Source organism: Dendrobium catenatum, unplaced genomic scaffold (assembly GCF_001605985.2).
Source record: "Dendrobium catenatum unplaced genomic scaffold, ASM160598v2 fragScaff_scaffold_542, whole genome shotgun sequence".
Lineage (NCBI taxonomy): Eukaryota > Viridiplantae > Streptophyta > Magnoliopsida > Asparagales > Orchidaceae > Dendrobium > Dendrobium catenatum.
In genome coordinates this window covers 4,193,671-4,208,761 of record NW_021319004.1, presented here as the reverse complement: position 1 = coordinate 4,208,761, position 15,091 = coordinate 4,193,671, and the positions used below count along the sequence as shown (strand labels likewise).

Here is a 15,091-nt window from a genome sequence, read left to right as displayed (position 1 = left end):
TTATAAACTGTAATATAATCCCATAATAGCAAATAATTCACACTATTAATAAACTTGCATGGAAAATTTCTATAATAAATAGTTTTTACATAAAATGCTATAGTCATATATATATATTATATATATATACATATCATAAGAACATTTATATTAAAAGTTTAGCACTTGTTTGAAAAAGATATTAAATGATAATTGATTTGGATGAGTAAATTACATATGCATTACCATGAAAGTTTTTATGTATTTATACATCTAAAATATAAATATTTAATATTTTAATTGCTAAATAGCATTAAAACAGATAATATTAATTACATACATACCATATATATTGATATTTATATTTTAATTGCTAAAAAAAGTAATGTTTATGCCATAAGACTAAAGTTTATGTGAATTAGTTAATTTATAATCTAATAAGATTTGCAACGAAATAAAGTAACTTTTAAATGCATTTTTAAAAAACGCCGTTCAACATTAAACGCAATTCAAATAATGCGCCGAACACATCAGCGCATTCTTTGAATGCACCGATTTAGATTGGTGCTTTATCGTTCTTAAAATTTTATTTCCTATTCAGCTTCCTTCCGCTAAATCTGATTTAATGCCTTGCTTCTTGTCGAATTTTGGCCTATGCAATATTCAACCTTTCTCCTCAAACTTCCCTAATTGCGAAAAAAAAATATTAGGTGCTGGAGTGTGCACCGTCGCGCACAAGCACAAGCACTGGGTAGTAGCGGTCCCAGCGGGTACCGAGTGCCGGTACTAGCTGGGTATAGTACATTTGTTGCGGACGGTTTCTTTCCCGTCTGCACTCCGCACCTAATATATCTCTCCTACTGAGGCTGTATGTGCCTGCAGCTTCTTCGGTTACATTTCTGATCTAATGCTGCTTGCGCTCATACAAAAAACCTACACCATCTGTTCATGTTGCTGTTTGATTTACTTTGCTTTGGGCGTGCAAAGAAATAAGGAGCAAAGTTTGGCATGACATCTATAGTCATTCTTACTCTTTCGTTTTTAAAAATAATGAATCTATCAACCAACTATTAAAAAAGTGGAGCAAATTACCAAAAAAATCGTGGGATTGATTCACCCTGAGGGCAAGTCTCCAGCGGAACTCCAAACTAGCTTTAAGGTGTAGCTGGGGATTTGCACCTTTTGAATCGGCAAAATTAATTGCTAATCGGTGGATGGGGTGAACAATGCGACGTTCCAAATATTGGCGTTGCAAGTCTGTTCCCTACGCCATTTTCGCTGTCTCAATCGGATTTGCCGAAGAATACGCGCGAAAGATGAGGAAAGACGGTTACCTTTCGCAGAAGCGCGGCAAAATGGAGCTTTGATTGGAAATGAATCAATATATATGGAGGACATTTTGGAGGTTTTATTGCATTTTGGAGTTTGAAATAATGAGATTTTTGGTTGGAGATGCCAGAGGCTTTCGTTTTGGGACGACTTATTTATTGCTTCTTAAAGCAACTTTCTAATATATTATATTTTAAATTTTTATACCAAAAATGTTTAAGAAAGCAATAAGAAAACCGTCCCAAATGACCCCGCTTTGTTGACATTTATATACTATCTCCTGGATGTAATGATGAATGGGTTTCTTCGAAAGCTAAATACTTGCCATTTTTCTTGAAGTTTAAAATCTTATGAATTTGAATCTTAAAAAAAAAAAAAAAAAAAAAAAAAAAATACTAATTTTATGAATTTTTTCAAAACATGGGTTTGATTGTTTTCTATTTTTAAATTTTTTTTGTTATGGGAATTAAAATTAAGAAAATTTATGAAGTTAACATGGCTTTGTGAAACTTTCATGGCAATAGATTAAAAAAAAAACAAAAGAAATAGAGAATAAAAACAAGAACTAGATCCTTTATAAGAGTAAAGTAATGCATCGGCACAAGGAAGCAACGAAACCACGTCCCTAAACAATACACATTAGGGGATGTATGGTTGGCATAAAGTTAGGCAAGAATTTAGGTTTTCGTTCGCACCCGTTTTCTTGCTGCTTCTTAAAGTAATTTTTTTAGTTACAAAAAACTAAACAAAGCTTTTAGCCTAAGGCTTCATTTGGGACGACTATTTTTACATGCTTTCTAAAACAGGCTTTTTATAGTTCCAATAAAATTCTCTTGAACAAACAAAGTTTTCGTATTAGAAATCTGTTTAGGCTTCGTTTTGGGACAGCTTTTTTATTGCTTTCTATAAACGGAGTTTTTAGTACAAAAATTAAAAAAAATTTGTACTAAAACTCCGTTTTAGAAAGCAATAAAAAAGTCGTCCAAACGAACCCTTAGAAAACATTAAGAAAGCTTGCCTCAAATCAAGCCTAAACTTGCCAATTTATTTTTTTGAGCTAAATCTGGATTTAGTAAATCCTCAAAGAAATAGAATGGGGAGATTACCTAATTTCTTCTGATTCAAATATAAATCTTGATAATATCTTGCCAAATATATCATATGATTTATGAAATTTAACTATCTAATATGCCAACAGTTCTCAGGATTGACTAAATCCCTACTTGAATTAAATCAATAATCTTAGCCAAACAGACCTGAGTATGTCACCTGTAACTGCCAAATCCAAATCATACACATCGCCCTTTGCTGCCTAGCTAAGCTAGCTCCAATAAGGAGGCTACTGCAAAATCTGCTTAGTAGATCATTTAAGATTTCGTTGGAAATCGAGCCTCGTTTAAACCCATACGAAGCTCGAGCTCGAAGCTGTATTCGTTAGCTCGGCTCGGTCGAGCTTCGTTAACTGCAGTTCGAGTTCGAGCGTCTCAGCTAATTACACCTGCCTAGCGGGGTCTTCAATTTGTGATCCGTGACCAAATCTAAAGATCAATGGTTGGCGGGGGGTCCGGAATTTCTTTGTGCTTCAGCCGTCTGGGGAAGTTTTCTGGCGGTCCTGATTGGTTCGAATGGGATGCCGATTTCAACCAAGAACAATCAAACTGATTATTAAACTGTCTGTTCTCACTATATTTAAACAAAGAAATTCAGCAATTCAATACATTCTAGCACATAATCACATAAACTTTTTTTTTTGAAATTTTTAAATTGAGCACTATTAAATCCGTAATGAATTTCATTACATTTGTTCGTCCTGGAATATTTCGAGGCGGTAGAGAAAATAATATAGTTTAAGCGTCTTAGCGTTGTATCGCAAGTCAAAGCACACAAATCAGATAAGTTGAGAGGGTGTAGCCGTTCATAATGAGACACAAAGTTTTTACGTGGAAAACCCCTTAAAGGGGGAAAAACCCACGGGGCCATAGCCCAGTTTGAATGAATCCACTTAGTAAAATTTTGGTAGTCGGTTACTTAAATGAGGCCTTCCTTAGGAGAAGGCTTGGATTGATGTAAGCAAATATACATCATATAGATTGGCATTACAATGGTAAAAGTTACATATACAGGTTTTGTTTGGCCTGAAGGACCGTGGTCGTGCAGGAGACCCGGAGTTGAAAGACCGTTGTTCTAGTGATGGAGGTCGGACGGATCCGTCAGTAGGCGACAGTGGTCAGTAAGGACCGTAGGCGGTAGGAGATAAGGAGTCCAGATGTTAGTCCCCAGTGTCACTTGGAAAGATCGGATGTTGAATGGTCTGGCCTGAGTAGGACGTCGGGTCCTTAGCAAGGAATACATAGCGTCTTCAGCAGGACGTCGGGGTCTTCAGCATGGGGGGGAGGGTGGGGACGTCGGGACTTTAACGTCGACCTTTGAACCAAAGACGTCGGGTCTTTTGTCAGGTTTAAGTAAGGGACTGAGTGTCGGCCTTGAACAAGACGTTCGGTCTTTAAGCAGCGACGTAGGGACTGAGTGTCGGGCCTTGAACAAGACGTCGGGTCTTTGGGCAGGACGTAGGGACTGAGTGTTCGGGCCTTGAACAAAGACGTCGGTGTCTTTGGCGGAAACGCCGGGGGATGAACGATATATTTCGGGCCTTCAAGGTTGGTGGTCCGGCGAGGTTCCTGTGGTGGCCGGCGAGGTTCCTGTGGTGGTCCGGCGGTGGTCCGACGAGATTCCTGCGGTGGTTCGGCGTGGTTCCGGCGAGGTTTCTGCGGTGGTCCGGCGGTGGGTCCGGCGGCTGTCGAGGAGGAACTCCCTTTCCGTTCTCTTTTTTCTTTCTCCCTTCTTCTCTCTCTTGCTTCGATCGCCGATTCCTCTTATGGAGAAATGAGGGGCTCTATTTAATAGATTTTCTGGAGTGGCATGGCCCTGTAACTAGGTGTGAGATGCAGGGGCGAATAGGGAGTGGTCAAATGGACGGCCGATATTGAATCCTATCGATCGTGCAACCGTTCAATATGGACCATTTTGAAGGCCTTAGTGATGTCGGAATTCTTGTGAAATCTTGGGCTCCGTTGGATTGCGTCTCGTCAAGACCCTTCGATTCGAGTATAAGCTCGTCAAAATCGGAGTCGTTTGGTAACATCAAATTGCGGTTTTGAACCTTCCAACACAGCTTTGGATCCATGATTTGACCCATTTGGGCTCAGATTGGGTTTTGACCTTGGTGTCGTTGGTTCGTATCTCCGAGACGGCTCAGTTCGAACTATAAGCTTTGCTGAAATTCGGAAGTTGGGGTGCTCTCGGAAATTAATTTTTTGAAAGTCTCACCTAGTTTTTTGCCTCGAGATTCGTGCCTGATCAAGTTAATTTTGTGATGATGTATCAACATTAAATTTTAGGCCATAAATTCGCATTTAAAAAAATTAAATTGTTTATTTCATAATCCTGAACTCCAGTACTGCCAAGTTAGAAAAACTTTTGTTATGGAGTGCAAAAAAAGTCATAAAATTCTAGGCTCAATAGAGACCCGTTCTTACACTTCTTACATTCTACATCACTTCTCCTAAGTCTGAACAATTCAAGTCCCATAGACTAAACCTTCTACATCCATGCATATGGCAAAGACCCTCAATCTTCCACAACCCTCACCAAAAGGCCTCCAAATCTCTATCACATAATTCGACATCGAATTCTCAACATTGCAACATCTGCAAATACAGCAATGTTCCAATCCAATTTCTCAACCATCCCAAAGCTCCAATCTCATGACACACAGCAACAACTTCCATTCCTCCAGCAATGGAACAAGCCTCGATATGGTGAGCATATCGGATTCGATTCGGTATATAACCAGCACGAGCGAAGATTTCAGATCTGGAGTCGTGGCACGCAGCACAGAGCTATGCGTCATGTTTCATCAATGTCCTCGAACTCGACAGATTAAGGTTACGTCAACCAACCAGCCACGTACTGCTTCCAAGAGACCTTTCTCTGGTAAACATACCAAACACTCAGCTTCTAATGTATTTAGCCTCTCCGAACATCCTCTAAGTCGCATGTTCTCACATCAATCTCTTACAGCCAAAACCACTAACCATGAAGCAACCGACTCTCTTGAACTGCTAGAATCCGCCCAGTCTGTGATGTTCACACTAGTAAGATAAGTTCCAAATTTCTCCCAACAACTTGCGAATTTGCTAATCATTTTCTAATCGATATAGTAATTAGTGTTGCACTTTATATAGTATCGTCGGACATTCACTCTTCGCTAAGTTTCTACCCGACGCCGGACTTCTACCAGTTATCGGACTTTGCTGGACGTCTATGCGAAGATGCATTTCTTTCCATTGTTGGACTTCCACCTGACGCTGTCCTTCTGATCTTCGTCGTCAGACTACAGTCCTTCCGACCTCCATCACCAGCCGACTACGGTCCTCCTGACTTACGTCGCCCACCGACTACAAGTCTTCCGACCTCCGTCGCCCACCGACTACGGTCCTCCCGACCAAACGAACATGTTAATAGTGATTCTTTGTATTCACATCATGTAATGTACTCCATAAGATGTACATCAAGCTAAGACCTTCCACCAAGGAAGGACCTCGTTTGTAATCAACTCCAATACTAGTGGATTCATTCAAACTGGGCTAGGCCCTGTGGTTTTTTTCCCCCTTTTCAGGGGTTTTTCATATAAAAATCTTGGTGTCTCATAAATGTTAGACCCTCTCTCTTTATCTGATTGCGTGCCGAATTTTTGTACAACGCTAAGACGTTAAATCTTATATTTCTCTACCACCGCGAATACTCCTGGACGCAACATATATGAAAAGGTATAGTTTCACATTAGAAGGTAATATTTGTGATATTTTTGACATAATTTTGAAATTAAAATATTATATAAGTAAATATTAAGATTTGCATATTAGATATGTAAATATATAAAAATTTAGAATTATAAATGTAAATCCTTCTCATTTAAATGTCCAGTGTTGAACCAGTTACATTCGGATTAAAAAAAAAAGTTTCATTTGCATAAGACTCGGACAAGTCTTTAAGTTATGATCCTAAAAACAGACATATCCATAAGGAAAATTTTCTGACAAATTTATAATCTGCATAGTGAATTAAATTTGCATATATCAACAAAAATTTATTTTGATCATGCACGAATATCGAGATAAGTTTGAGTTAGAAACTTCAAAAATTAAATATGGGACCATCTGTTCAGCAAACTTATAGTCGAATTGAACGTCTCGAAAAGATGAATCCAACGACATCAAATTCAAGCAAGCCTAGCCAAAATGGGCCCAAATCGAAGACCCAAAGCACATCTGAAAAGTTCAAATCATAAATTAGATGATCAAATGATTTATAAATGTGACATGCTTATAGTCGAATTGAGCAGCTCGACGGGATGAATCCAACAAGCCCTTGATTTCTAAATGTGACATGCTTATAGTCGAATATTTATATAGAAGAATCATTAACACACTCAAATGCTCGATAAACGGTCAACAATCAAGGGAATTGATATCAGTCGTTCATTCAAAACACTCCCAAAATATCCTTGATCTTGTCCTTATTTACAGCTATCTCATTATCTGAAAATTATAAATAGACCCCTTATTCTCCACCGAGAAAAGAATAAGCAAGGAAGAAAATAAAGACAAAGAACCTAAAGTTCTCTTGCCGCTATACTCTTTCTCGACCACCCTCAGACCATCATCAGACCACCGACCGTCGTAGGACCGCTGACTGACGGTGGATTTCTTCACAACCATCAGCTGTCGCTGGACTTCCACCTGACCACCAATTGATGTCGAATTTACCCCCGGCCACCGGCCGTCATTGGACTTTTGTCCGATTCTTGTTTGTCGATAAATTTCAACCTGATGATTGACAATTGTAGTCTGATTGTCCTCAACTTCAAGGACATATAAAGCTTTGTAATCTATTTAAAACTAGTAAAATCATTTCAACTGGGCATCGTCTCATGGTTTTTTTCTTCATGGTTTTCCACATAAAAAATTATGGTATTTCTTTTTATCTATTTGTGTACTGGATACTCGTGGAATGCTAAGATGAAATATTTTTTTTGCTTTAATGTTGTGAATATTCTAGCCCGTGGCAAATTTATACCAATATCTCATGTAATAATAAAAAAAAAGTAATGTTTATGCATAAACGACTAAAGTTATGTGATTAGTTAATTTATAATCTAATAAAGATTTGCAACCAAATAAAGTAACTTTTAAATGCATTTTAAAAACGCCGTTCACTTAAGCGCATTCAAATAACGCGCTGCATCAGCGAATTCTTTGAATGCACCGATTAGATTGGCGCCTTTGCTCGTTCTTAAATTTATTTCCTATTCAGCTCATTCCGCTAAATTTGATTTAATCCTTGCTTCTTTCAAAAATTTGGCCTATGCAATATTCATCCTTTCTCCTCAAACTTCCTACTGAGAAAAAATTATTAGGTGCGGAGTGTGCACCGTCCGCACAAGCACTGGATAACTTGCGGTACCCAACGGTACCCACCGGTACCGAGTGCCGGTACCTAGCTGGGTATAGTGTTTGTGCGGACGATTCTCCCCGTCTGCACTCCGCACCTAATAATCTCTCCCTACTGAGGCTGTATGTGCTGCAGCTCTTCGGTTACATTTCTGATCTTAATGCTGCCTTGCCTCATACAAATAAGTAAATAACCTACACTATCTGTTCATTTGCTGTTTGATTTACTTGCTTTGGCGTGCAAAGAATAAGGAGCAGTTTGGCAATGACATCTATAGTCATTCTACTCTTTCTTTTTAAAATAAGAACTCTATCAACCACAATATTAAAAAGTGGAGCAAATACCAAAAAAAATCGTGGATTGATTCACTGAGGGCAGTCTCCAGCGGAACTCCAAACTACTTTAAGGTGTAGCTGATTTGCACCATTTGAACGGCAAAATAATTGCTAATCGGTGGAGGGTGAACAATGCGACGTCAATATTGGCGTTGCACTGTTCACCTACGCCATTTTCCTGTCTCAATCGGATTTGCCGAAGAAACGCGCGAAAGATGAGAAAGATGGTTACCTTCGCAGAAGCGCGCAAAATGGAGTTTGATTGGAAATGAATCAGGACATTTTTGAGTTTTATTGCATTTTGGAGTGAAAAATGAGATTTTTGGTTGGAGATGCCCAGAGGCTTCGTTTGGGACGACTTATTTATTGCTTCTTAAAGCAACTTTTTAATATATATATTTTAATTTTTATACCAAAAAGCTTAAGAAGCAATAAGAAAACCGTCCCAAATGAACCCCGCTTTGTTGACATTTATGTACTATCTCCTGGATGATGATGAATGATTTCTTCCAAAGCTAAATACTTGCCATTTTCTTGAAGTTAAATCCTTATGAATTTGAATCTTAAAAAAAAACAAAAAAACTAATTTTATGAATTTTCAAAACATGGGTTGATTGTTCTATTTTATTTTTTGTTAGGAATTAAAATAAGAAAATTTATGAGTTACATGGCTTTGTGAACTTTCATGCAATAGATTAAAAAAAAAACAAAAAGAAATAGAGAATAAAAAACAAGAACTAGACTTTATAAGAGTAAGTAATGCACCACAAGAAGCAGAAACCACGTCCCTAAATACACATTAGGGATGTTTGGTTGCAAAAGTTAGCAAGAATTTAGGTTTCGTTCGCACCCGTTCTCTTGCTGCTTCTTAAAGTAATTTTTTAGTACAAAAAACTAAACAAAGCCTTAGCCTAAGGCTTCATTTGGGACGACTATTTTACTGCTTTCTAAAACAGCTTTTTAGTTCAAAAATTCCTTGAACAAAAAGTTTTCGTATTAGAAATCTGATTTAGAAAACATTAAGAAAGCTGCCCCAAATCATGCCTAAACCTTGCCAATTTATTTTTTGAGCTAAATCTGGATTTAGTAAATCCTCAAAGAAATAGAATGGAAGAGATTACATAACTTCTTCTGATTCAAATATAAAATCTTGATAATATCTGCCAAATATATCATATGATTTAATGAAATTTAATATCTAATATGCCAAACAGTTCTCAGGATTGACTAAATCCTACTTGAATTAAATCATAATCTTAGCCAAACAGACCTGAGTATGTCACCTGTAACTAGCCAAATCAAATCATACACATGCCCTTTGCTGCAGCTAAGCTAGCTCCAATAAGGAGCTACTGCAAAATCTGCTTAGTAGATCATTTAAGATTTCGTTTGGAACTCGAACTCGTTTATCATACGAGCTCGAGCTCGAAGCTTGATAAGCTCGGCTCGCGAGCTCGTTAACGAGTCGAGTTCGAGCCGTCTAGCGGGGGTCTTCAATTTGTGATCCGTGACCAAATCTAAAGATCAATGGTGCGGGGGGTCCCGCGGAATTTCTTTGTGCTTCAGCCGTCTGGGGAAGTTTCTGCGTCTGATTGTTCGAATGGGATGCCGATTTCAACAAAGAACAATCAAACTGATTATTACTTCTGTTCTCACTATATTAAACAAAGAAATTCAGCAATTCAATACATCTACACATAATCACATAAACTTTTTTTTGAAATTTAAATGAGCACATTAAACCGTAATGAATTCATTACATTAAATTATTAGCCATTAAAAAAAAAATTTGTTTATTTCATATCCTGACTCCATACGTCAACCCACCAGCACGTACTGCTTCCAACAGACCTTCTCTGGTAAACATACAACACTCAGCTTCTATGTATTCTAGCCTCTCCGAACATCCTCTAAGTCCAGTTCCCACTACATCTCTACAGCCAGAAACCACTAACACATGAAGCAACCGACATCCTCTTGAAACTGCTAGAATCCCCCAGTCAGTGATGTTCACACAGTAAGATAAGTTCAAATTCTCCAACAACTTGCAGAAATTTGCTATCATTTCTAATCCGATATCAGTAATGTTGCATTTATATAGTATCAGTGATACCAATCGATTGCATTGGATAGCAACCTGAGTGACACCTTCATCTGTGATATTGAAACAACAATATAAGGATAATGAGCGCAGGGTAGTTTTCAAGTTCTTCAATCCGGCTAATGCTGAATCAGGTAATTCTTTGCAACCTTCTATTGATACTGAGGTTAGTTGAGAGAAACGATTTAGTAGCATTGGAAGATATCTCAGATTTGAGTGATACGCCGTCGGCTCGTAAGAGAAGTGGAGATTCAATGATCGACGAGAAATATTTTGAATATGGAGCCAACGGCGACAAGTTAACCCGAAAGAATTTCGATCGGTTCCATTCTGAAGCTTTTGAAAAATACAAACTAGACAGTCATCAGATAAGTTCATATTCGGTTTGATATATAGCTGCAGATGAGACTAACAGCTCAACTCATTCACTTGAGTAAATCAACTGAGATCCACTGAGAAAAGAGATTAGAGCTTTCTTGGTAGAACATTTCTACAAAGAGTTTGTTTGAATGCAAATAGTGGTCACAAGAGCTGATGCTGCACATAGCAATAACAATAATTAGCTCATAGATGTGAATAGAAGATGAATTTAACGAATGTTGTTGAGATTAATAAGTTTTAATAGTAAAAATTGTTTAGTATTCATCACCATGATATAATGAGGTTAAATATAATATCAAATGAGTGGAGGAAGAACATTTTAGCATGCAATATTAGAAATGTTTCTCCAGAATTAAAGACCAAATAAATATTATTAAAAGATACACTGGCTGCAAGAAAGTTTGAAGTTTTAAAAGGAGAGTGTTTAGCAGAGTCAAAGGTACACTTATTGATTATTTGCAAAATAATCTAGGCATTAGGGAAATATTAAAAAATAAAACATAAGGCTAGTGAAGAGGTTGATTTTGCACTTTAAAAAGGCCCTTCAATAACAGAATGGTTGCAAAGTTGCTTATGATTACATTATTTTATTTCCATTGCAATTCTAAATGTAGTACCTTTTCTATTTGTTTATTTATTTATATTTGAATGTTATTATGGTTAAGATTATGAAAACTATAAATTAAAATTATCATTTAGTATGAATGTATATGTATATGTAAAATATACATCTAACAATTTAAAATACATGCAAGAGAAAAATGAAGTAAATTTAAAAGTGTATATAATATGAAAATTACATGTAAAGATGCATGTAAAGAATAATGAAATAAATGAAAAAACTTATAATATGTAAAAGAAAGTATAATTTAAAAGGAAAAGACACATGCATGCAAATACAGGAGTTCACCCTTTATAATACTGGAAGGGAAAACAACATATTTTGTGCACCTTAAATGAAAATGAAAATAGAAATATAAATAATTGCACCATCACTGATAAAAATTTTAGACTGTGTTTTTGTATTAAATGAAAAAGGGAAAAAGAATAACTGAAAAAATGAATACGTTATTTGAAGAATATATAATAAGGATTTATATCATATGATATGTATATACACATATAAGTTAGCTGTAAAAAAAGTTAAATGAATATGATTATCTTACGTATGTACAACTGCTATACTACAAGTTGTGATTATCCACTGAGTTTACTATGTAAACTCAAACTATTAAACTAAATTTTAGAAAAATCTTCTAAAAAATAAAATGACTGAAAGAGAAGAATATATTTACATAGGAAGACGATCGAATGAAAACAGATAAAATTTGGGTGTATATATTCAATTCAAATTTCTAAGTTAGTTAGTGATTCTTCAATTTTATGAGTGACGCTAGTTTTAATTGTTTATGTATAAGTTAAGAAAATGAATTAACCATCAATTCTCGCCTTGTTAATTTGAGTACCTGGGCCGGGTCATGACATCATATGTTCATCTTTTTCCCCTGTCTAAAACTTTATGGAGCATCAAATATTAAGGTTCTGAAATTCCGCAAAACAACTAAAACCTATCTATGATTTTGACATTTAAAGATATTTGGAGTCATTCTTCATTCACAAATAGAATAAAACATTTTTTTTCCCACTCTTCACTCTTATCTGGTATATAGTATATAGGAAGTTAAAAATTGCATATAATTGGTTCCTCGAATCAAAAAATCTACTATTAACATTATTTAATTCAGGATCTTTTGCTTGGTTTCTTTCTGGATGAAGCAAGTTTGTGGTCTATCACTAAACAAATCAAGGCAACCATCAACACCCTGGAGCTAGAAGGCTTTCCATTGATGGTACAAAAAATATGTTAAGAATTTGAAGTTGAAAGTGAAGGAATTACCTTGAGTGATAATGGCAATGGAGACATTATAGGTAACATTGGAAGTGTAGTAATAAATTGGGTGCAACTTCTACTTTACATTCATTCGAAATCATTAAGCAAAGTGGGGTTGAAACATAAATAAATCAAAAGATAATTTAGTTATATTCTCAATTTGTTATTTTTTTTTTAAATTAAATTGAATCCAATGTTAATTGATATGGGGAGCAAGAAGAAAAATACAATAATTGAATAAGAGTTTGAAGATGATGATAAGGCTAAAGAATCAATTTACTAAACCAGGGATTTACTAAACCTATTTCTCCTAGGATTTACTAAACCAGGGATTTAACCTAATATTGGAGAAAAATGGGATTTTAAAGAATCAATTTTTAAAATAAATATCATTAAAAATTTAATTAACTATTAAACCATCGAAATAAAAAAATTTAAAACTACGCAAAGTCGCCCAATGAATGGACGACTTGCTCAAGTTATAATATCTTTAAGAAAACATTTCAGGAGAGAGAAAATATATAAGAGAAATAAAGAATGAGAGAGAAATAAAAAAATTCAAAACGAACAAGATAAATTTAAAATAACGATAATTTATTATGAATAAAAAATTATAAAAAAATATGTATTTTTAAATTAATTATGATAAATTAAATTGTAAAATTTTTTGTCACTTACTAACTCATTAAAAAAATTTCATTCTAAATTATTTATTAAAAAATAAGAAAAAACATTTACATTTAAGATTTTAATAAAAAAATCTGATATACCACCTCTCCCGAACAACATGAAAAAAAAAATGTTTTGGATTTTTTTATTTCTACCTCATACTTTATTTCTCTATTTTTAATTTATTTCTCCCTCTAACTTTCTCTCCCCTAAAATCTATTTTAATGATAATTATTTTAAAAATTTACCCTAGAATTTATATGGATCAAAATCAGTTTTCCAAGTTTTAGCCTAAATCTGGGCTAAATCTAGCAAGCAAACAGCCCCTTAGCATACAAAAGAGAAACTTACAAAATCTCATAAGCAAAAGCTAGCAGAAACTCGGATTTGTAACCTAAAACGAAAGCCACAGATGAAACAATCATCAGAAATCACCATTCTGTATCTTAACATAAGGAGAAACAAAAGAAGAAGAAAGCCAAATTCAGCGCGCAGAAGATAGCACAAAATAATTCAAATGAAAAAAAAAGGCATCGTCAAAAATAAATCATGAGCACAGGCATAAAAGCTTAATAAGAATAAGAAAAGGGTTAATCGAGATCCGATTTTGATGGGTTGTCTTCATCGATAAGCGATAATGATTCAATCTCTACTGCAAAGAATGAAATTACTAATGGCTAAACGAACGGAATTAGAAGAAAGGAAACCTTGTCGAGTTCCTCCACTCCTCGAGGAGCAGTGGAAACTAAACGGCAGTGAAAAAAGGGCAGCTCTCAGGTCCCTCGGCCTGCAACCTCTAATCTGAGCTGTTAATATGGATAGGAGGTTTTTATTATTTTTGGGAAATTTCTAGAAAACACCCTCTTAATTATATATATATATATATCTATATAATATGGGCATTTTAAAAGCATCAATTAGTTGAGCACTTGTTTGAAAAAAATATTAATGATATTGATTTGATGAGTAATTACATACATACCATGAAAGTTTTATGTATTTATACATCTAAAATATAAATTTTATATTTGAATTGCTAAATAGCATTAAAACATATATATGAAAAGGTATAGTTTCACATTAGAAAGGTAATATTTGTGATATTTTTGACATAATTTTGAAATTAAAATATTATATAAGTAAATATTAAGATTTGCATATTAGATATGTAAATATATAAAAATTTAGAATTATAAATGTAAATCCTTCTCATTTAAATGTCCAGTGTTGAACCAGTTACTTTCGGATTAAAAAAGAAGAAGAAGTTTCATTTGCATAAGACTCGGACAAGTCTTTAAGTGATGATCCTAAAAACAAATATGAATAAGGTAATTTTTCTGACAAATTTATAATCTGCATAGCGAATTAAATTTTCATATATCAACAAAAATTTATTTTGATCAGGCATGGATATCGAGATAAGTTTGAGTTAGAAACTTCAAAAATCAAATCTGGGACCATCTGAGCTCAGATTTCAGCAAACTTATAGTCGAATTGAACGTCTCAAAAAGATGAATCCAACGACATCAAATTCAAGCAAGCCTAGCCAGAATGGGCCCAAATCGAAGACCCAAAGCACATATGAAAAGTTTGAACTATAAATTGTATGATCAAATGATTTATAAATGTGACATGCTTATAGTCGAATTGGGCAGCTCGACTGGACGATCCAACAAGCCCTTGATTTCTAAATGTGACATGCTTATAGTCGAATATTTATATAGAAGAATCATTAAGACACTCAAATGCTTGATAAACGGTCTACAATCAAGGGAATTGATATCAGCCGTTCATTCAAAACATTCCCAACATATCCTTGATCTTGTCCTTATTTACTGCTATCTCATTCTCTGAAAAATTATAAATAGACCCCTTATTTTTCACTGAGGAGAG

The 15,091-nt window shown here is 35.0% G+C and overlaps 1 protein-coding gene across 2 annotated transcripts in view; it reads right to left on the bottom strand.

The window, feature by feature from the left end:
* LOC110101472 (F-box/LRR-repeat protein 12) overlaps positions 1–14,036 on the bottom strand; it is a 20,202-nt gene extending 6,166 nt beyond the window's left edge. Inside the window, exons 1-3 of one of the 2 annotated variants that reach the window (XM_020829383.2) lie at positions 13,906–13,973; positions 13,550–13,592; positions 9,974–10,794 (exon numbers count right to left, since the gene is read on the bottom strand). In XM_020829383.2, the coding sequence (XP_020685042.2) occupies positions 9,974–10,635 (662 nt within the window). In that variant the 5' untranslated portion in view covers positions 10,636–10,794; positions 13,550–13,592; positions 13,906–13,973. Of the gene's footprint in view, positions 1–9,973; positions 10,795–13,549; positions 13,593–13,905 lie in introns of both variants that reach the window. The other variant, XM_020829381.2, reaches the window with a different exon arrangement.
* Positions 14,037–15,091: the final 1,055 nt, after the last annotated feature.